General features: G+C 39.1%; 1 protein-coding gene across 3 annotated transcripts in view; it reads right to left on the reverse strand.

Moving 5' to 3' along the window:
• LOC149461452 (phosphatidylinositol-binding clathrin assembly protein-like) overlaps window positions 1-22852 on the reverse strand; it is an 88897-nt gene that overhangs the window by 33745 nt on the left and 32300 nt on the right. The window contains exons 3-13 of one of the 3 annotated variants that reach the window (XM_089678292.1): window positions 22537-22612; window positions 22316-22418; window positions 22140-22233; window positions 20151-20262; window positions 17413-17519; window positions 16823-16864; window positions 14026-14111; window positions 12754-12877; window positions 10121-10251; window positions 6579-6682; window positions 1668-1811 (exon numbers count right to left, since the gene is read on the reverse strand). In XM_089678292.1, coding sequence (XP_089534418.1) covers window positions 1668-1811; window positions 6579-6682; window positions 10121-10251; window positions 12754-12877; window positions 14026-14111; window positions 16823-16864; window positions 17413-17519; window positions 20151-20262; window positions 22140-22233; window positions 22316-22418; window positions 22537-22612 — 1123 coding nt within the window. The remainder of the gene's footprint in view (window positions 1-1667; window positions 1812-6578; window positions 6683-10120; window positions 10252-12753; window positions 12878-14025; window positions 14112-16822; window positions 16865-17412; window positions 17520-20150; window positions 20263-22139; window positions 22234-22315; window positions 22419-22536; window positions 22613-22852) is intronic. The other 2 variants (XM_089678293.1, XM_089678294.1) reach the window with 2 other exon arrangements.

Below are 22852 nucleotides of genomic sequence, written 5' to 3' on the forward strand. Positions count from 1 at the left end.
TATTGCCATACTAACACATCCAATGTGAGGGCGGCAATCTCCCCACTGAGCTATTGTGTTCTGACAGGGGGACCATCCCCTCGCCAGGACACACATGTTCAGCGCAGGCTGCCAGCGATGATTGGATGTCAATTGGATGCTGCTTTTACAGCCTGCCCATTCGACAGAAACTAGTTGTGAGACCGGCTTTAGTCAGACGAGGAGCTGTACACACAGGCAGAAAGTTGTTCGGTTTCTGCCTAACCAACCATTTTGAGCGGATTTTCAGCTCGTGTGTATCCAGCTTTAGGCTACATTCGCATGGACATTTGTATCTGACAGCAGTTAAACGCCAGTAATCTACACTTGAAAAAGTGTGGTTTGGAAATTCGTTTAGCTGCAGATAGATGGGTTAAGCTGCATTAGCGGTTTCAGGCATTTATTCTCAATACCACATTCTTGGTGGGATTTTATACCCCAGGCACCTCATCTTCCTCTTTGTTGGTACTTTTCTGAGAAAGGAGACAGAGCTGTGTAATTGAATGGAGTGTAGAGCATTGTGTGCCTGCTTGAGAGGAGAACATGACTGAGGGCTGGTTCACACACTGCACCAGACTGCATGGTACTATGGTACCATGCGACTTGGTGCCCACAAATGGACTGTGTTGTGATCTGCATTTTGGGGTACCGTTAATTACAAGAGCAGCGTGGTCATCTGCAGTGCCTTTCCCACACTGCATTCTGCTGTTAATCGAACCTGAAGGGGAAAAACTAACTTTTATTAGACCACATATGCAAAGATTGAATACCAACATGAGGATGTCTCAGAACCAACATGAGAAGAAATACCAACATTTTAGGAAGGAAAAGCGTGTAAATTTCTGCTGCTAAAAGCACTTCAGCTATCTGCAGCTTAACGCAAATTTAGCTGCACATAGTTGACCCTGGACATAGCACTTTCCTTCTTTTCCCAAACGCAATTAAACCATCTTTAGCTAAATGCTGGTAATCATTATGTATGATGGCTCATGCACACAGCAGCTCAAAAACATTTAATTAATTTTTTTTTTTAAAGCTGCTTTTACAGGCATTTAAGCTTTTTTTTCCTCTGCCTCCAAGGTCCCATGCACACTGCAGTTAAAAGAAGCTGCATTGCATACTAGCACATTATTGTAATACTTACCTTAGAACAAAGCCCTCCAGGGGCGCGCTGCCACTGCTGTAGACGCTTCCATCTTCACATGGTCCTTCTTTGGGTTTCGCAAGCTCCAGTTTTCAGGAGTCAACAGGCATATGAGTTTACAGGCAGAAAAAAAAACCCAAAAGGGTTTGGGGTTATTTCCTGTCGATAAGCTCCTGAAACAGCCTATAGTGTGCATGGACACACAGGCTAACAAGGAAGGGAAGTGACAGGCAGAGAAAAGTAAAAGCTCCAAAGAGCTCAGATATCTGTAGGAGCAGCTTCTTTGAAATGCAGTGTGCATGAGGCCTTAACATGAATACTTTGCATTGTGTGAGTTCAGCTGCTTTCAGAAAAGTCTTCTAAACACAGCTAAAATCTGAAATTTAGACATCCATCTGAATGCAGCCTAAAAGTTAATCTACAGCTTAGTTTTCTTATCAGTGTAATAAACAGGCATTATCAATGCATGCTGCCATTTGAAATGTCTTAAATAAATGTTATTTACCACTTATATTTCCCACTGATGGCTTAGAAGCAAAGGTGGAAGCATTAAACTGAGGTGTTGACTTTACAACCTCTTCAACTGGCTGCATGTCAAAGATGTCCAAGTGTGGAGGTGAGCTAACACCATTAGATGAAGAGAAGGGCCCTAAAAATACATTTTAAAATGCGTTACCTTATATGCAAAATAGTTTAAAAATCATATTCATTTGTATTAAAGTGGTTGCAAACCCAAGACATGAAATATGAACAAGGCATGTCCCTCTATAGTGTCTATTTGTCTCAATCCAGAACACCAAGTGACATTTCTGTCTGCTGCCTCACTCCTCTGCTATTAGCACAAGTTACTTCTGACAAGTTTTCCTGACACCAAGAGAAAAAAAAAAAGATGACATAGGAAGGCACAGTTTGTGATGAACAGAAAACGTTTTTTACCTTAATGCAAGGAATGCATTTAGGTAAAAAAAAGTTTTATCTTTAGTATCCATTTAAGGCCCCTTTCACACAGGGCAGAACTTGCTTTGCTCTGTCAATTCCTGTCACTACAGTGAACTACAAGATAATGGATGAGCAAGCTGGTAGTCCATTCACAAGTCCAGCAACTTTTAAACTGACAGCTCATACAGAGGTACTGGTTGAAAGCTGTAGGGTCTGTTTACAGAAGCCTGCAATTGCACCCATGATCCACTGATCATGGGTGCAATGCTGTGCAAGCTCCTGTGGGGAAAAATAATGACTGCACTCTTTTTCCTGCAAAAATGTGTGCATTTTTTAAGTTTGTCCCAAAAGAAGCTTAGACTAACTCACAAGATTGCTGACATGATCAACAGGTATTTTTTGCTCTCATTAAACAAATATACCAAACACTTTAGAAGGTATATTTACATAGTTAAGTTGAAAAAAAAAAATAAACAAAAAAAATACACAAGTCCATCTAGTTAAATAAATAGAAAAAAAATAGAATACATCCATACACAGAATCCTACACCCACAGCTGATCCAGAGAAAGACTAAAACAACTATATATAATGGTCCAACTATAAATAATAATTCCTTCCTGATCCCCAGAAGCAAACCTCTGGTACCATTAGCTATGAATATCAATATCCAGTTATAGTTTTTGCATTTAAGAATGCATCCAGACAATTTTTAAACAATCCACTGGTGCTGGCCAGAACAGGTGCTTGAGGGGGGCACATTTTCACAGCTGTGAAGAAGCCTATTAGGGATGCACCGAAATTTCGGCCACCGAAACATATCGGCCGAAAATAGTTGCCGATAGAAAAAATTTAGCCGATACAGGTGCCGATACAAGGGACGGTGTGTACTGCAGATGTGAGGGAGAAGGGGGGGGGGGGAGCAGAGGAGAAAGGCAGGAGAGGAGCAGTGTATACAGTGACTGGCTGTCACTATATGTCAGTGCCGATTTTTAAATGTAATTATGGGCTTTTTTAATTTCACTATAGCTCAGAGAAAGACCTGTCACTTTCCCCACGCTAAAAGAAAAAGTTTATTTAGTCTCTTTCCCAAGCTATAAGAAACAAAGTTTTTCACTGAGCTATAGTGAAGGAAAAAAAAAAAAAAAAGCGGCAATTGCATTTAAAAACTGGCACTGACATATAGTGACAGCCAGTGAGGGAGCCTCTCTGTATACACTGCTCCTCTCCTGCCCCCTCCTTGAACACACTTGTCCTTCTCTGCACGGTCTAGTTCTCCCCCCAATATCCTTTTTGTGAATTGGTGCCCAAAACTGAACTGCACATTCCAGAAGAGGTCTTACTAATGCTTTGTACAGGGGCAAAAATATGTTTCTCCCTCTCTCTGCAGTCTATAACTCCTAATATAAGAAAGTATTTAGCTTGCTTTAGAAACTGCAGCTCAGCATCGCATGCCATCTTTAAGTTTATGATCTACCAGAACACCCAGATCCTTCTCAACCATTGACTTCCCCAGTTACACTCCTCCTTGCATGTTTTTAGCTCTCAAATCAAAACTTTACATTTGTCAGCATAAAACCCTCCTCTGCCACATAGCTGCCCAATTAAACAGTCTGCTTGTAAGCTGGACACATCCTGTATGGACGTTATTTCACTACGCAGTTTGGCATCTGCAAACACAGAAATGGTAATTTTAATCCCAAACTTTTTTATAAATAGATTAAAGGATAAGTTCACCTTTCGTAACATGTTAAACCCATATTCTGGGTGAAAAATCCAAGTATATTATATTATATCCAGTCACTCCACATTTGACAGCTTCTGCCTATCTTGAATCTATGCTGACTATTGCTTAAAAGATTGTTTTCTAGCAAAAACTGTACCAGACTCTTGAGTATCTTCTCAACTATATAAAGTAAACTAACCAGTCTGTAGTTACTTGGTAAAGAATTTGATCCCTTTTTAAACATAGGCGCACCATGCTGGCATTGCTCCAATTTATTGATACAGAGTAGGTAATTAAATAGAGTCTCTAAAAATGAAAAACAATGGCTTAGAAATAACTGAGCTCAACTCTTTGAGGACACAGATATAAAACATCTGTTCCAGGTGCTATATTCACTTTTAGTCTGTCTAAATATTTCTGGACTATATTCATTTTGAGACATTGAAGTTCTTTTGGGGCTCTGTCAATATTATCCCCATTATGCTGCTGCCTACAGGAGAAAAGGAGTAGCTGAGAGACAGATTCTAACAGCCCAAACCACATCCAGACAATGGAGGGAAATCTCCTTTCAGTGACGTGGAATTGGAAAAAGGAACCGAAAAATGCAATGTTCCTTACTGCATTAAAGGAGCAAGAAACCCTGCACCAGTTCAGACACTCACCTTGCAGAAGTGATGGTTAGAAGAAATACCATCTTATGAGTAAAAATAGGGAGAACGAAATGTTTGGATGGGTGCAAAATGGTGGCTTCTGAGGTGCAGAGAGATCCAGAGTCATAGTGGAACGGACAGTGAGAGCTGTACAAATGGATTAACCAAGTAGAGAGAGACCAACAGTCTCTGATACAAAATAGAAAGGGGAGAAACCTGGACCAGTGCCGAGATCCAAATGCTAATCTAGACCCAGCTGCAGGAAGAGGAGTCATCCCACGGAAAAACTCCTAGGGTGGAAGACCTGAGACTCACACCAAGTAAAGTATGCCTTTCCCATCCAATGATAGACCTTGTGGGAATTAACTTTCCAAGCTTTTGGCATCATACAATATGAATCAGAGAGGAAGATATAGTAAAAACCGAGTAACTCAGGTCACAGGAGTAAAGTAATGTAAGGGTGAAAAGGATAAAAATTATAAAATTTATAAATTAAGACGTAAAAGATGATAATGGCAATATTGGCATACAAGTACTTAAAATAGAGTATGTAAATGCATTGGTGTACAATAAGTCCTTATAAGAGTCTCTCAGGCAATTTGCCTGGAATATTTATAGAAAAAAAAACCCAACAACAGCAGCCATCCTCTGAGCAAGCCAGCTCTGTATGCAGGGACAGAAGAAAAGAGACAGGAGGCGCCCGTAAAGGAAGCAATAAAACAAGCTCATCTGCGTATATGAGAGATGACCATTCCTCAAAACGTATTGCAGGCGCCACCGGTGGTTGGTGCAATAGCAGCTATTCTGATGGAGATGGTGAGAGACACTGTAGTAGTCAATCCTACAGAACAGTGTTGTTGTAGAGCCGATCCAGCGGCGTTTGTGCAGGAAGGAGCCTAGTAACCAGCCTGGAACACTCCGGAAGGATGTGACATCACAGGAAGAGGGTCAGTGGGGAGGAAGAGCACAGACGTGGGAAAGTCAGGCTACGCGCTCGGAGCCTCTAGCTCCTTCTATTGGCCCGGTGGACCTTGGGGGAGTAGCAGCTTAAATAGAGGACACTGCCAGGTGTGGAACAACAATGCTCAGTGGAGATTTAAAGACACAGTAACATGGAAAAAACGCATATCAATGTGGAACATGATCTCAAAGCACAAAGCTATAAAAGATATATATCAATATCTTTTTTTTAACTTAAAAACAAACATACTGCAACAAAAAAAATATTAAAAAAACTTGCATACAGTACTTATACATAAATTAATTTTTATATATTGCTTAATCCCAGAACGAAACAAAATTTACTTCAAAATAAAAACAATGATCATTTTTGGTTTCAGATTTAAGTTTTAAAAGCTGATGCTTTTATATTTTTACATTTATAGAAACTCTCTCTAAAAAACAAAAAATAAAACGTTTAATACAGGGTACTTCCTTGACCACAAATTCAAAAAGTATTAAACAATTTTTAAAGAGAGAGAACACCAAAAACACCAAAAGCCATGTCCTCTGTCTGACTAGACCTGTGGAGGACCCAAATAAGAACAGAACAGTAGTAGTGAGGTTCTTCTGATACACAGATTACAGGTGTCCTGTAACTTTGCACCAATTTAAGAGTGCTATCAAGTTCAGCACCCGAGCCCCGAAGAAGGGGGAATTTCTTGGGCCTTCCAAGATTTTGGACTCATGGACATTTGTTTGGTACTCTTGTTAGACTTATAAAACAAACTCTCAACTATGGGAGCCCCCTTTTTCAAGGGGTGCCCCTGCTATTTGGAGAGCCGCTGCACCGAAGCCTTTGTGCTCTTTGAAACTCTGAATGACCAACCAAAAATTATCCAGCACCTTGTCTTCACTTTTGTTTGGACTGCAGCAGAAGAGAGGTGGAAGGGGACTTGAGTCCCTGTTTGGTCTCATTTCCCTATATGTGTAAAATTATGCGCGTAAAATTCTGGTTCAGCTACTGGGATCTGTAAAAAGGCAATTTTTAGAATACCAGTAAAGAAAGGAACTGTGTGTGCATCTGTATATCACAAAATTTATAAAATTTTGGGGGTGATAGAACAATTATATGGCTACTTTAGAGGAATGTATAACCTTACCTCCCCATGTGCTATTTACAGAAGTTGCAATGGCAGGTGTACTCTGTACAGTCGGCACGAATGCTGGCTGCAGGTCGAACAGATCACTGCTAAGGTTGGGCATGCTGAAAAAGGACAAATTTGAATATTAACTGCACTGAACACAAAATATCATGTAACTAAATGTTATTAATGTGATTATGCATATTTAAAGTGTTATTCAACCCATGACCCTGCATTCACTATATCACCCACAGAATATAGAAATGCAATCATTTTAGTAAATATAAACTGCTAAATACCTTTTCTCATCAGCGGTTGGAGCAGTCCTGTGACCTCTATCGGTGTCCAACAGAGTACTGGTTAAAGCTTATAGGAAGAGTTTTCCTGATTGTCCTATGAGGCTGCATAACCCCTGACCCTCTGTGTGGACAGTGCTGATTGGCCCTGTGCTGATTGCATGCACTCTCTCCAAAAAAAAAACCAAACAACTCTCTAGCAATGAGCATTAAACTGAGCATGTGCAGCTTGCAGTGAGTATAACAAGCAAGCTTTACTGCATATACAGACTGATTTTAGTGTTGTGGGTTTAGTAATACTTTAACTAAAAACTTATGAAATTATATGGCAATGCAAATAAAATATAGTGTAAGTATTTAGAATAACTTAATCCCTTCCCATCAACCATATGCATTTATATGCGGCCTCACAAAGTGTGTCTTTATTCATGGGGTCGCATATATGCACATATCTTGTTGTGCTAGGAGCGCACCGCACAGCGCGCTTCCAGCACACAGACCAGGCCCTCGTACGAACTATAGGGATCTGGGACTCTCGGTTCTGAGTCACCTGATCACTGTGATAGCCTCTGATTGGTAATCATAATGATCAGTCACTGTAAGCCCAATCCTGTGTTCATTTCCTCTTCACAATGAAGATACGCTGGTGCAATGCTGTAGAGGCTCCTAACACAAAAAAATTATAAATGCACATTTTTTTTTTCACCTTCAAAAAAAGGTGCATTTATTTGTGGAAAGGTGAACTTATCCTTTAACTTCTAGTTTTGCAGTAGTAGACTCAATAAATATCAGCCCTCCCAACCATAAAACTAAAAGCTTAAAGAATTCTGGGTATGGCATTTTATACATATTTACATTGGTTCAGCTTGGAACAATGTAACTATGCATACACCATACCTGTGGGATTCCTCCAAAAAGGTGGAAATTACTGTAGTAGACACCACTACTCCAGTCATCTCTACTTGCTTCTGGACCCTGTGTCGAGCGGTTACCCTTTTCATTCTGAAGACAGAAGGCACTGGCACCATTTAGAGAATGCTCTGTATTTTTTCACTAAATGCAAAGCATTCTCTGATTGGATGAAGTGAGGAGTATGATGTCACCACCCCGCCTCTCCACCTCTTCCAATAAGAGAACACTTTGAATTAACTGAGAAAATGCAAAGTGATCTCTGAATGACGCCTTGCCAAAAGGGGAGATCACAGAAGTAGCGGTATCTGCTACAGGGATATCAAGCTTCTAGAGGGCTCCCTGATGTATAGTATATGCATAGTTACATTGGCCCAAGCTGGAACAATGTAACTATGCTAATAATGCAGTTCTGTAATTCTTCTTTAAAGAATCGAGTTATGATAATTTCCTAGTGTCAAAATACTTTAAAATATAACAAATGTTATTCAGTATTAAATACAGAATACATAAATAATTGATGAGATGTGTGGCCTGCCACTGTTGACCTCTCCTGAAAATTCTAGTTACCTGGCTTTTATGAAAAATACATTGCTTTCAATACTTTGAGTCACTAACCCAGAATACATATAGAAGCAAGCAATTCTCACTTTTCTCTGACTTATAATAGCTGAATGCCTATTTCAGGATTGTGTCGTCAAAGTACTGAAACCAGATAAAGTCAGGTAATTATCATATTCATTTTGTCTATACAGCATTAAATATAGTGAAAGATCCTTCTCAGTCTCCCAATACTTACCTGAGCCTGATCTAGATCCAGTGCTGTGCACAGGAGCCCCGGCTCTCCTGGGTCTCTCTCTCCTCATTGGCTAAGACATAGCAGTGGGAGCCATTGGCTCCCACTGCCATCAATCACACCTAGTGAGGACCCAGCAAGGGGTGGGGCCGAGACAAGCTGCGTGTGTCTAATAGACACACAGAGCAGGGCTCTGGATCAGGTACGCATGAGCACCCCCAGAGCAAGTGGCTTGCTCTAGAGGCTCTAGAGGGGGGGCTGAAGGATCTGCTGCCATTTTCCCCATTTAATACCCGCAGTATCAGTGGAATGACATTCTTTATGGGATAAGGATGTGACTGGCATATGAGACACTTATAGTGACATGTGAACTTCCTTTGTTCGCTGGCCCTATAGGAGCTATGAATGCCCTTTTCATTGGTGGTCAATAACATTTCTGCTTTTCTGTTATTTACTTGTAAAACTTTCCCTGCCTGAAATAGGATATCTTACTGTCATCTGGAGTTTTGCAATTTTAAACAGCAATAGTGCATCAGGTACTTATAGTGCCATATTTTATGGAACTCTATGTGCACCTAGATATAAGCTTTGAATCTGGAATGTGTGTATGAGACATGAAACTATGCAGACACAACGGTTGTTTGAATGTACCTAATGGTGTATGTTTTACATTAACAGTGTACTCTAACCGAATCCCTGAAGAAGCCTACCTTTCTTTTTTGCTTACTTTCATAATACAACATACTATGTGAAATATTTTATTTAAGTGCTACAGGGTTCATTGTACTGATTGTTTCATGAAATACTGTATATTAACAGTTTTTATGGATGTAATTCTGGGTTTTTGATATTTTGTAATAAAACTATTATGCTTTATAAAGAGTATGCATGAGTATTTTCTGTGAGGTGAAAAAGCACCCCAAAAATCCTGAAACCTTTTTTTCTTTATTTCCAATAATGTGTGTGTATAGGTTTTTAGTACAGTGTAATTGTTGTAATTATTTAATGCACCATTCAGGAAATGCAAATTTTGTTGTAGGTTTTTATACGACAATAAAGTCTTATTATTTAATATAAATATTTGCAGTATCAGTAGGATTTTTACATAAAATGGCTCATCTGCATCCACTGATTCTTGAACTGCATAGATAATAAATTTGTGCAAAACACTAGTTACAGAATATTTACTTTGACTAGTTACTAAAGTAATAAAAATATCATGAAATTTTATGTTAGCTATAGATGTCAGAAAGCAATTGGATGTTCAAAAAGCCTAATCTTACTGCCTGAGGGGCTTGCTATAAACATACAAGCTTGTTTCACAACTGCATACATTTATAGGCAAGCAGGAGAAAACACAAATGACTCTAGCAACACCTTCACCTAGGGAGAAACCTTAATTGACTATAAACAAGGAGCAATGCTTCCCTTGACTTCTCAAAAATTTTAACAGCTAGAACACATAGCTCAGCCTGATGAAGCCAAATCAACCAGGCTGTGGTACAATGATCTCACGCCTAGGTTCACACTAATGAAACCGAAAGAAGGCATTAACTCACCTGTTTGTTGTAGGTGCAGGTGTTGTGAACAAATCAACAGCTGTGTTATTGACACTTTTCCCAGATAAAGTGCTAGGTGAGGCTGATGTAGAAGTAGAATTTGACACAGAAATTTCTCTTAGTCGTTGCTCCTAAAAGGCAGGAAAATCATATTAATGCATAATATCGAACTACCCAAGTATATTAGAAAAAGCTAGCATGACTTTCACCAAGAACAGAATATGTCGAGCATGCCAAAGTGTGTTACTGTGAGTTATGACTGTTGGCAGAACTAAACAAAGTTATCAAAAAAAGGTTATCAAACATTTCTTCCTCCCTTTCTTGACAGAAGAAAACAAGTTCTTGTACATAATGAATATGCATTAATTATTACAAACTCGGTTTTAGAAAGATTTAGTTTGAGGAAGTAACTAGAAGTTATGTTAGAAATCTTCTTTAATATATCTTAAAATCAACACCTACAAAATAGAGCTTTCGTTTGGTGGTATTTGGTCAGCAGTGGGTTTTTTATTAATTACAAAATCAGAAAAAGACCAAAAAAAAAAAAAAACCACAAAAACCTGATAATTTTCTACTTTCTGGTACAGAAAATCCAATACAAACATTGAATTTCTTCATAAATTTAGGCCAAAATGTGCTCTGCTACGTCTTTAGTAAAAAAAACAAAAACAATAAGTGTATATTAATTGGTTTGCATGATCAGCGACTTATAGCTAGACTGTGATAGTGGCGAGCAATCTGGCACTAACAGACAATGGCTGGGAGGGTCACTAACTGAAACAGACATTGCTAGTGACACTAATACAGTGATAATACTGTACACTGACACTGTACTAATGGCACTGGCTGGGAAGGGGTTAACATCTAGGGCCAGTCAACTCATATGGAAGAAAAATATACTTTAAAAATATTCTTCCGAAATATAATTGACATACTACAAATTTGGCCATATTCAATATATTGCAATAAATATATATACTGTATGTTGAAATGCGTTTGTTACAAAATATATGAAAAATATTTTTAAAAATAAATTTTTAAATATACTGTATGTCTTTAAAATACAAATCTACATTTTTGGAATGTATTTACAAATATACAGTTAGGTCCATATATATCTGTACACAGGCATAATTTTAGTTTTTTTCAGGTATTTACATAGTCAAGCTAAAGTTATATAATAGATATGGGCTGAAAGTGCACACTCTCAGGTTTAATTTGAGGGTATGTACATCCAAATTGGAGGAAGGGTTTAGGAAATTAATTTTATGTAAATGCATACCAAAAATGAAATTTATACATGATTTGTATTTTTAAAGACAGTATATTTGAAAATGTATTTTTAAAAATATTTTTCATACATTTTGTAATGTAACATGCAGTGTGTGTATGTATATATATATATATATATATATATATATATATATATATATAAAAATATGACCAAAATTGTAGTATTTCAAATATATGTCAATATATTTGGGAAGAATATTTTTAAAATATATTTCAAATATATTTTTCTTCCATGTGGGAACGGGTGAACTGTGTGCCTAACAAGTGTAATGTATGTAATATGTGCTGCTTTTACTTCATAATCTGGCTGTTTTTTCTCCCTGCTTTTTAGAGAAAGAAAACGGCCAAACTGCTGTAAACACAGAGCTCTGTGTGTGACTGGTTTTAGATGAAATCATAGTCTGAAATCTGCTGTCAAACTAGTGTTGTGTCCAACTACAGCACAGGTCGACCAGGAGCACACACACAGCTATGTCCAATGACACAGCAGATCACCGGTAAATGCAGTTGCCGGTTATCAGCTGCACTTTCCTCATGCTGTCACAGCGTGAGGAAAGTACTGCTGATAACTGGCAGTTGTCAGAGGAGGGATCATGATAATCAGTGTCCTGATTATCGGTGCCCAGCAGTGCCACCCACCTGTGCCCAGCAATGCCACCCACCTGTGCCCATCAGTGCCACCCACCTGTGCCCATTAGTGCCCAGCAGTGCCACCCACCTGTGCCCAGAAGTGCACCCACCAGTGTCCATTATTGTTGCATATCAGTGCCACCTCATCAACGCATCATTAAGGAGAAAAATTACCTGTTTTGCAAAATTTTATAATAGAAACAAAGAAAAATTTTATTTTCAAAATGTTTGCTTTTTTTTGTTTATAGCACAAAAAATAAAAAACCTAGTGGCGAGTACATACCGCCAAAAGAAAGCTCTATTTGTGTGAAAAAATTATAAAAATTTCATATGGGTGCAGCGTTGCATGACCGCACAATTGTCACTCAAAGTGCGACAGTGCTGAAAGCTGAAAATTGACCTGGGCAGGAAGGGGGTATAAGTGCCTGGTAGGCAAGTGGTTAAACAAATTATAACTGCATTTTGTGTGCTTTATCCAGTTCTCTGCTTATATAACAAGGGCATTTTTGACAAACTATCAAATTAAGGCCCCACAGCTGCTAAACAAAAATTTTAAAAAAAGTGTAGAAAATCAATTGGTATGCAAAAATGCTGAAATATTGATTAAACCTGTGCATAATAAAGCGTGAACAATTGATCTGGTTATGATACGGTTGAGGGTGAATAGTGAAAAAAAAGTCCTGGGAGGTAAATTGCTTTCTTGACATTACCTTAAGTGCTTGTAATCTGGCCTGCTCCTCTTCCAGAGCCTGTTGCTTTTCTTTTTCATCCATTTTAGAAAATGACAAACCAGTGGAAGCTAGAGACGATACTGCACTGGACAATGTGCTGGCCCTTATGAGATGAAAAAATATTTAGTTAAATATAGAGAATAAATGACATATCATTGCACAAGATTTCTTCTGCATAGGTTAAATGTTATTTTGAAATTAGGTCAAATATAATCTTGAATACTACAGTTACCAGTCTTTCATAAAAGCAAAATTCCAAGTTTGAACAATATAAAAAGAAATAAAAAACAAAAAACAAACCCAGAAACATTACAGTCCTTTCAACAGCATGTTAATAAAGATTACCTTTCCATTTCAATCAGCTACCACTGATTTTCTAGAACAGTGAAAAAATGTATATGGATACCTAGAGACTTCTGTAACTTGTATGATTACAATCCTTAAAGTGCTTGAAAAGCTTTAAAAAAAAAAATTAAAAAACACAAGCACTGTATACTTACCTGCTCTGTGCAATGGTTTTGCACAGAGCAGCCCCAAACCTCTTCTTCTTGGGTCCCCAGCTGGGTGCTCAAGACGCCTCCTCTTTCCCTTCCTTCATAGCAAGTCTGCTATGGGGGACACTTGTGTGGGCTCGATCCTGAGCCAGGCTGTGTCTATTCAGACACACAGCATGGCTCAGCACTGCTCCCTGCTATCTACTCACAGGTATTAACCAACAGCAGAAGGAGCCAATGGCTCCCACGATCTCAGTCGAGCCTGTGAGAGCGGGGAAGGGAGAAGAGCTACGGCAGACGAGACAGCACTGGATGCAGATCAGGGGCTCGGTTAGTATTGGGGGAAGGGGCTACTATTGAAAGATTTTTTACCTTAATGCAGAGAATGCATTCATTGCAGATCGCTCTTCAGCATTTGACATCACCTGCGTTGACACCTCCTTAGCAAGTATTACATGCATTTCAAGGTGTTTGCAGGATGAATGTACCTCACACGATACGGGATAATATTTGGAAAGTACTGTGGTTGCTGGGGCATGTGTACATCCCCCTGCCTGTGCAGCTTAAGAGGGAGCAGATAGGGTCAGTAAAAACATGATTCAAGTATGTAATTTTACCACCACTAAACACAAGTGTAACTGAGGTCTAGGACATGTGAATATCCATCTATCTCTTAGAAAGGATTTTATTGTAGTCAACAGAACTAAAGAGATACACATTTTAAATGACCAATCAAACTTTGTACAGTACAACTCACCTGCTAGCAGCTGACAGTTCCTTTGTCTTTTTACCTTCAAGGGATGCCAAGTGCTGTTCAAGTGCCTCCAGCAAACTGCTGGGTGCCTGCAGAAGAACAGTTGCGAGTTAGTGACAACCAAACATAGGAAATACAAGGGCAGTCTCAGGAAAAAAAAAAGGTCAACATTGTTTTTACATGAATTCCATCCAGATATCAGGACATATGTTTGAATACAACTGAACTTACAAGCAACAAATACATTTTAAGTACAGTTCACAAGTTCAGATATTACTTAAACATATAGACAGACATGTACACCCCAACAATTGTTTGCATTAACAACTTAAAAAAAAAAAAGAAAAGAGGAGATTTTATATATATATATATATATATATATATATATATATATATATATATATATATACACACACACACATACACACACACACACACACACACACACACAAAATCTTCGTTTTATATATGTAATACATAGCTATAGGTTAACTAACAAGACAGTACAGCAAACGTCTGATTTACAGCTCTCCTTGTCAACCTCATAATGAAACGCATGATGATAGATGGAAATATGTATTAAACATTTTTTTTCCAGGCCTAACCATAATAAAGAAAAAAAATATGCACAAAACCATTATGCAAGGAGGGTTATTTACTAAAACTGGAGAGTGTAAAATCTGGTGCAGCTCTGCACAGAAACCAATCAGCTTCCAGGTTTCAGTGTCAAAGCTTAACTGAACAAGTGCAAGTTAGAAGCTGATTGGCTACCATGCACAGCTGCAGCAGATTCGGAGTGCTCCAGTTTTGATAAATCTCCCCCACTACCTTTAAAAAAACCCTAACTACTTATAACAGAGTTGTATGTATCTCATGTATCTATAACATTTGCACCTGGTAACTTGTTTCTATCATTGTCGAGAGGCACATGGCCTGGTTAAAGATGCCTTATGACTACTACTGACTGGTTCCTGGAATGGACTAGACTAGTCTAGTCTGTCCATGTATTGCATATTTCTGATAAATGTAGACTGAATAAATTGCTCCTTTAAAGCGGTGTTAAACTCAAAAATTTTTAAACATTGCTGAGAGTAGACCCTAATGATCTCTTGTGTTATAAATGCTTCCCCCTGCCTGTCAGTGGTAATGTACACTCGGACACAGCGTACATTTACAACACCTGTTCTGTGCCGTAATGAAGGGACTCCTGTGTGATGAGTTATGTCATCGCAGCCTGGCCATTTAAGAGACTGAACAGACGTAGCCCAGAAGGAAGACCGTGAGAAGATGGGCCACCCGGGCACTGACAGTACAGCACCAGAGGCCATCTTTTGATAGGCAAGACTGAAATCATGTGCAAGTATGCACATTACAGTATAAACCTGCAGGAGGGCACATCCCAAAAAAAAAAAACAAAAAAAAAAAACAAAACACGTTTTCACAGAATTTAATTCCACTTTAAGTTTATAAAACTTTTTTGTTTTAATGAATGTGATCACTGTTCATCCACATTCGTTTTGATAGATCACCCAGATCAGCATATTTCTATTTACTTGCAGCCTGTACAAATCAGTTACAGACTGAGAGGCTCTGCAGTTGTTCGCTCGTAATTGCACTTGGAATGATTACCTTCAGTTAGGGACAAAATGAGTGTCCCTGGACACAAAGGGGTTTATTTACTAAAGCTGGAGAGTCCAAAATCAGACTCCCTTCTGCATAGAAACCAATCAGCTTCTAACCTCAGCTTGTTCAATGAAGCTTTGGCAATGAAACCTGGAAGCTGATTGGTTTCTATGCAGAAGGGAGTCTGATTTTGGACTCTCCAGCTTTAGTAAATAAACCCCAAACAGTCTGCGTCCTGAGACACTCATCTGTCAATAGCATTGATCAAAGACATTAGTCGTGAACAGTGTCATCCTGTTATTGACTAGTACAGGCTTCTTGTCCACAGCTGAACACAAACACCTGACAACACCCATCACAGAAATACACTGATCAGAATGCGTAATCACATGGTTATATGAATGATCCCCAATGCTGTATCATGTGATCAAAAGAAAACGTTACTCAATAATAGAGCAGCTAAAAAAAAATCCACACTTATGTTCTGTCCTAAGAATGAAGGAAACAAATACAAATGTATATTAATAGTATTCTGTACGTCTTCCTGTAGATCTCCAGTTTATAACCCAAGAGTAAAAACCCTGCTTGAATGTAGCACTGCATTCCACTGTTCCATAATCTATGAGGCCTGAAAAGTATGCTTGTGAAAATTTTAAAGTCCAATTGAGGAAAAGGCCAAACAGCGACTATGCTGCAGGTATAGTTCACATGTATCCGTTTTTTGGTGGTAATGATTTACAGATCCCCACCAAAAAAAGAAAATAAAAATACACATACACAATTTTACACTTATCAGTCAATAAACAAATCATGAATCTGTAAACCATCGAAAGGCATAGCAGTTTAAAAGGGTATTTTGGCTCACTGCTATAACCGTCACAAACACATCTCGACCTTCAGCCACCTGCTGTCAAGTAATTTTGACCAGGCCAAGTCTTGCCCATTCTTACCAGAATAATGTGACACTGTCTTAAAATGAAAAATCATGGAACAGTTAAGACCCAAACCCACCAGTTGACGATGACATACAAGTTCACCAGTTCACATGAATTTGTTTCCATATATAAAAATATATGGAAGAGAAAGCTTCTCAGGAAAATGGATAATGGATAAAGCAATAAACAGAGGAAAGAATTGGAAATGATACTATATAGATGAATGTGAAATGCACACTGACCTGAGTAAGATCTGGAATGTCACCCTGATCAATTCCAACTTGCTGAGTTCACAATAAAGGGGGAAAAGAAAAGTGTACATTATTTCATGCAGCGGCAATGAAGAGTGCTGTGGGTTCTGAATGTTTACACACACATATTATGATGGAAAAAGGGACTTTACTAAGGTAATGGACTGGTACAGTGGCACTTGCTAGCCACAAATATCACAAGCGTTACAAATCAAGCAATTTAAAACTTGCACGCATATGCCAATCTTTGAATTCGAAATATCATGCAACTGCTGCTAATGCAATTCAATACAAGTACGAAATAGTGTAAGAAAACTTTACATTTTGGCAAAAAATATTATATAAAAATAACAAAAACAAAGCTTGCTGTTGGCCACAAGACAAATCTAAAGAAGAATGACAATGGTATCAAGCAGAAAAAAATATTACTTCGGTGGCAGTGGCTTTGTGTTCAATGACAGTTTGCAAACCAAGATTCTTTTTTGCAGCATTCAAATTGTATTATCATGCACAATACATGCTACTGTACCAGTGCCAAGAGCTAAATAAGGCCCCTTTGGTGCATGACTGACTGGACTTACCTCTGCGACTTTAAGGAATTCTGACAGTTTGGTCATGCGGGCTAGAAATTTCTTATAGATATCTAATGCTTCTTTACACTGGTTCTTCTTCATGTCAAAGTACTTTTCTACAGTAAGCAAAAGTGGCAAACAAATACATTGTATTAAAAAAAAGTGTTTCAATGAAAGTCAAGAATTGAAATTTTCACAGCAAAATGCGAAAAAGTTAAGTACACTCATACCAAGCCAGAGATGGAACCAACAACATACAAAAGGCATATGCAGCTCTGCCCCCAGCTGCATCACCAAACATCTCAAAATATCACCGAAATAGTCCTCTTTGTTCCTCCCAAGACCGCCTACTCTCTAGCTCACTCGTCACCTCCTTCCATGCTCGCCTCCAGGACTTCTCCAGAGCCTCTCCGTTCACTGAAATTTCCTACTTTATTCAATCCAGTTATCTCCAACTCCATCCATCTTTAGGCAATCCTTAAAAAGGAGTATGTCCTCAGGGAAGCCTACCCCGCCTCCTAAGGCCTCATGCACACTGGGACTCCTCTAAATGTCATTGCTCCTGGCAGCAAAAAAGCAGCCAAAAAAAGTGTCTAAATGTGCATTTTGCAAACGCATTTAGGTGCATCATCTCAATTAATTTATTCTGCCCATTGGAATGGCTGAACACTTAAAGTGATACTAAAGTTAAAAAACATTCCTTGCATTAAGGTAAAAGAAAGGTTTTCCGTTTCTTTGCACCCCCCCTTCCCTGTGTGAAGGGGAAGAGAGGGGAGAATAGATCCAGAGCTGTGCACGGCTGCATCTCTTCTCCCCTTTTTCCCTCTTTACACTGCAATCGAGCAGCAGCAGGAGCCATTAGCTTCTCTGTTGACCACGCAAGTGATGACTTTCTCAGCCTGTAAATGCTCCACTTCTAATACACCTGTAAAAACCTATGTGTGCATGGCCACACAAGCAAATTTAGAGATGCGTTTAGAGAAAAAAAGCCAAACACCTGTAAAAACAGCATTTTATTTTTTACATCAAGTGTGCATGAGCCCCAAACTCAAAGCCATTTATTGAGGTGAAGTGAAAAATCTTACAAAAAATCTAAATCAGTATTCTTTATAAAAATGTCTATGCAATTTTCAGATAATCCAGATATTGTCAAGAATAAACTCCCACAGGGATGGAGTATAAAGGTGTTCCCTTACCTACCATGCTTGTAATGTTTCTTTTTTTGCATTCATGAAAAAAACAAAACAAAAAAAAAAGATTTGAGAACTATTCCCACAGTGATTTTACTGGTTTCACATCACTCTTGCTCATCTTGGTAGACTTTCCACTGAAGGTAGCTAATACAGAATTCTAACAGATAATAGCACATTGTGGAAAAGGAAGTCACCAAAAGGATAAATGTAAACTGGAAGACCTCAGCCATTCTATATCCAGGGCAGATCAAGCAGACTTGTAAATATAATCATTAACATATACTCCTTTCCAGGGCCAGGACAGGAAAGGATGGAGGTGAGGAAAAAGAAGCATATGACCCAGGCACGTCAACACTATGTAGAGAGGAGGCGTGGGCTAGGGGCTCCAGGAGCTCCCTTCTCCCCTCTCTCACAGACAGGAGTAACTGCAGTGTCACTCACTCCTGTCAGCAGGGATTTTTTTTTTTTGTTAAAGAGCACAGAGATACTTGGAACCCCCACCTCTGGCACTAGCCCTGCACTTGCAACTGTCGCTTGTCCTAAAAACAGAAGCCGGCTTCCTGTGTACTTCTGAATTGGTGGTTAACATACATGAGCATACAACAGTTTTTCTGAATGCACATGCACAGGTAGCTGCTTCTCGCATCAGCATTTGTGTTTACAAGAGTATGGCCTTTCACCTAAATTTCAGGCTATAGGTAGCATGTGCAGCTCCCCGGGGTGGAAAAGTACCAGATTTATAATGGGCATGAAAAAAACCACCTATTTAAGTCTAAGTGCATAACTCTTTAAATCTGCATGCAGAGACAAGACTCTGGCTATGGAGTGCAATATTAAAAAAAGCATCCCGTGATGTATAGACTCTAAGCATACAATCTGCAAAGAATAGCAAGCACAAGCACACCTAAAAGGTTGCTCTTTACACATCAACAGAGCTGTAAGTTCTTAACCACATTCACCCCACCATTTGTCATTTATGGTTTTGTTTTTAGCCATTGGTCTTTACAGAAAATTTTAAATCATAAAAGTTAATCTCCTACAACATGTATAAGAGTATAATTTTACACACAGCCACCAGGCTGCTCAAAATGGAAGCAACCCTTAGAGAAGGAACTATGTAGAAATAGGAAGAAATACCCCGACCGCCACACTCCTCGCCCGGCCTGAGTGTTAGCAGGTAAAAGCAGCCAAACAGCCTTAACTCAATTCATCCAGGCCATGCCCCCAACATGTTTTGCCCTGTCCCTGAATGGAGGTAAGGAAGTCAGGCAAAAGATGCTGGGGGCATGGCCTGGATGAATCGAGCTGAGGCTGCTTTTACCTGCCAACCTTTTGGGCCAGGGGAGGTGTGTGCCAGTCATGGCATCTCTTCCTATTTCTACAGCGTGCTTTGTTTCTGGACGAACCTTTCCTCAGCATGCACCCTCACTAGCCAGTGGTATCCAATTGATCGGACCTTGCTAGCTTGTACAGGGGGCACAAATCATTTATCAGGTCACCTTAGAGAAGGAACTTATCATAAAAGCATAGCAATAAGACTTAAGCCAAACATACCTAGCAAATTAATAACACCTTCATTGTAGGCAGCAAACAACCTAATAGAATCCTTGAACAGAAGCATGAAGCCTGTATTTATGACACCATTCGTTAATTCATTTGGATTTGCCTTTAAAGAAAAAAAAAAGGAATTTAGAAAACTTGAAAGTAAAAACAGCAGAAAAAAATAGGACTCATATTAAAGTATCTAAAATGTGAAGTATGGTAACTATAAACCACAGGGAAGGATGTGGTAACATTAGGTAACCTAGTACTGTGTACCATAAACCACTGCCATTTTTACCCATAAAATACCATTTTCATTTTTTAGCATTTATTTTGCATCAGTGCTGCTGATCTTCTCCAATCTATTTCAACCACTTCCTGTCTGTTACATTCACTCACAACTTTTGAAATTACATTAATATGTTAAAGCTTATATGAGATTTTAGTGACTGAGTTTACCTAGGCTTCAAGAAAATGTAATGCAAATAAAAAATTACAGACTTATAAACAAACCATCCATGCTATATAATAAAATAACACAGCATAATACTAAAAAGTTTATATCAGATTTTAGTAAATTGGGTTCAAACCCATGTTCAGTCTTGCATAAGAATACCCATGTATAGTTCCCATCAGAATAAGGTACAACATATTTGTTTATTATAACCAATAACAAAATGCTCATTCTCCAACCTCATACAAGAGGCCCAGCGTGACAACGCACACATCTGTATAACACAAATATAAACACACATAATATTGCCTTTACACGCACATAAACTTTAATGGCATTCCAGTCTTAGTCTGTAGGGTTCAATATTGAGTTGGTCCACCCTTTGTAGCTATAACAGCTTCAACTCTTCTGGGAAGGCTGTCCACAAGGTTTAGGAGTGTGTCTATGGGAATGTTTGATCATTCTTCCAGGAGTGCATTTGTGAGGTCAGGCACTGATGTCGGACGAGAAGACCAGGTTCACAGTCTCTGCTCTAATTCATCCCACAGGTGTTCTATTGGGTTGAGGTCAGGACTCTGTGCAGGCCAGTCAAGTTCCTCCACACCAAGCTCCATCATCCATGTCTTTATGGACCTTGCTTTGTGCACTGGTGTGCAGTCATGTTGGAACAGGAAGGGGCCATCACCAAACTGTTCCCACAAAGTTGGGAGGATGAAATTGTCCAAAATGTCTTGGTATGCTGAAGCCTTAAGAGTTCCCTTCACTGGAACTAAGGGGCCAAGCCCCACCCCTGAAAAAAAACCCCACACCATAATCCCCCCCTCCACCAAACTTTACACTTGGCACAATGCAGTAAGGCAAGTACCGTTCTCCTGGCAACTGCCAAACCCAGACACGTCCATCGGATTGCAAAACAGAGAAGTGTGATTCGGCACCCCAAAGAACATGTTTCCACTGCTCTAGAGTCCAGTGGCGGCGTGCTTTACACCACTGCATTCAATGCTTTGCATTGCACGTAGTGATGTAAGGTTTGGATGCAGCTGCTCAGCCATGGAAACCCATTCCATGAAGCTCTCTAAGCTCGGTTGTGCTAATCTGAAGGCCACATGAAGTTTGGAGATCTTTAGCTAATGACTCTGCAGACAGTTGGCAACTTCTGTGCACTTCAGCATGCGCTGACTCCGCTGTGTAACTTTACGTGGCCTACCACATCGTGGCCGAGTTGCTGTTATTCCCAGTTGCTTCCACTTTGTTTTAATGCCACAACAGTTGACCGTGGAATATTTAGTAGCAAGGAAATTTCACAGATGGACTTATTTCACAGGTGGCAACCTATCACGGCCCCACGCTTGAATTCACTGAGCTCCTGAGAGCGACCCATTCTTTCACAAATGTTTGTAGAAGTCTGCATGCCTAGGTGCCCGATTTTATAAATTGTGGCCATGGAGGCGATTGGAACACCTGAATCCAATGATTTGGAGGGGTGTCCCAAATACTTTTGGCAATATAGTGTGTGTAAATATAAACACAAACACACACACACTTACATCAAAATCTAGTAATGCATCCAGCTGGTTCTGAATGATTGGAAGAGTTTTTAACAGCTTTTCTGTGGCCATAGTTCTCATCACCCCATCTATCCTAAAACACAGAGAAAATTGGTTAATGAAACCAGCAATAGATATGTAGACTCCAGCTAGGAATCAATGCTTTGGTGACCTACCCTCTTTTCATTTTGGTAAAGTCGACAGCTACAAGTCTGTAAGAAAGTGCTTTTTCATTTAAATATCTGCTGTATCGCCTTATGAAAGTTGACATGTCATAGCCTAGAAAAAAATGCAAAACATATAGAGATAAAGAGTGACAGAAGAATTTTTTTTCTATCAAAAGACAACTGCACACACAAGTTACACACAAAGGAAAAGGCACAAACTATCTACTTACCCTGCATAGCACCTTTATCAAGGAAATTGTTGAGGTTAAACAATGTGTTTCTGGATGCAAGATACTGAATAAATCGCTGGAAAGAGCACAAACTGGCATAAGTATACTGGGTACTAATAAAACAAAAGTGCAAAACATGTAGAATAATAAAACTATATGTAGAGCGAGGCATTTCTTTCTATATGGAGTCTAAGATCCATCCATTCTGTTACATGAATTGTTAATATAAAAATCATACATGGCCCATGAATACAGATTTATGGACACCAATAAAAGGCAACACTATGTATAGTTTCGGTTTATAATTGGTCAGGCC

Source organism: Staurois parvus, unplaced genomic scaffold (genome assembly GCF_062004578.1).
Source record: "Staurois parvus isolate SC_StPar_1 unplaced genomic scaffold, SC_StPar_1.0 ptg000202l, whole genome shotgun sequence".
Taxonomy (NCBI): domain Eukaryota; kingdom Metazoa; phylum Chordata; class Amphibia; order Anura; family Ranidae; genus Staurois; species Staurois parvus.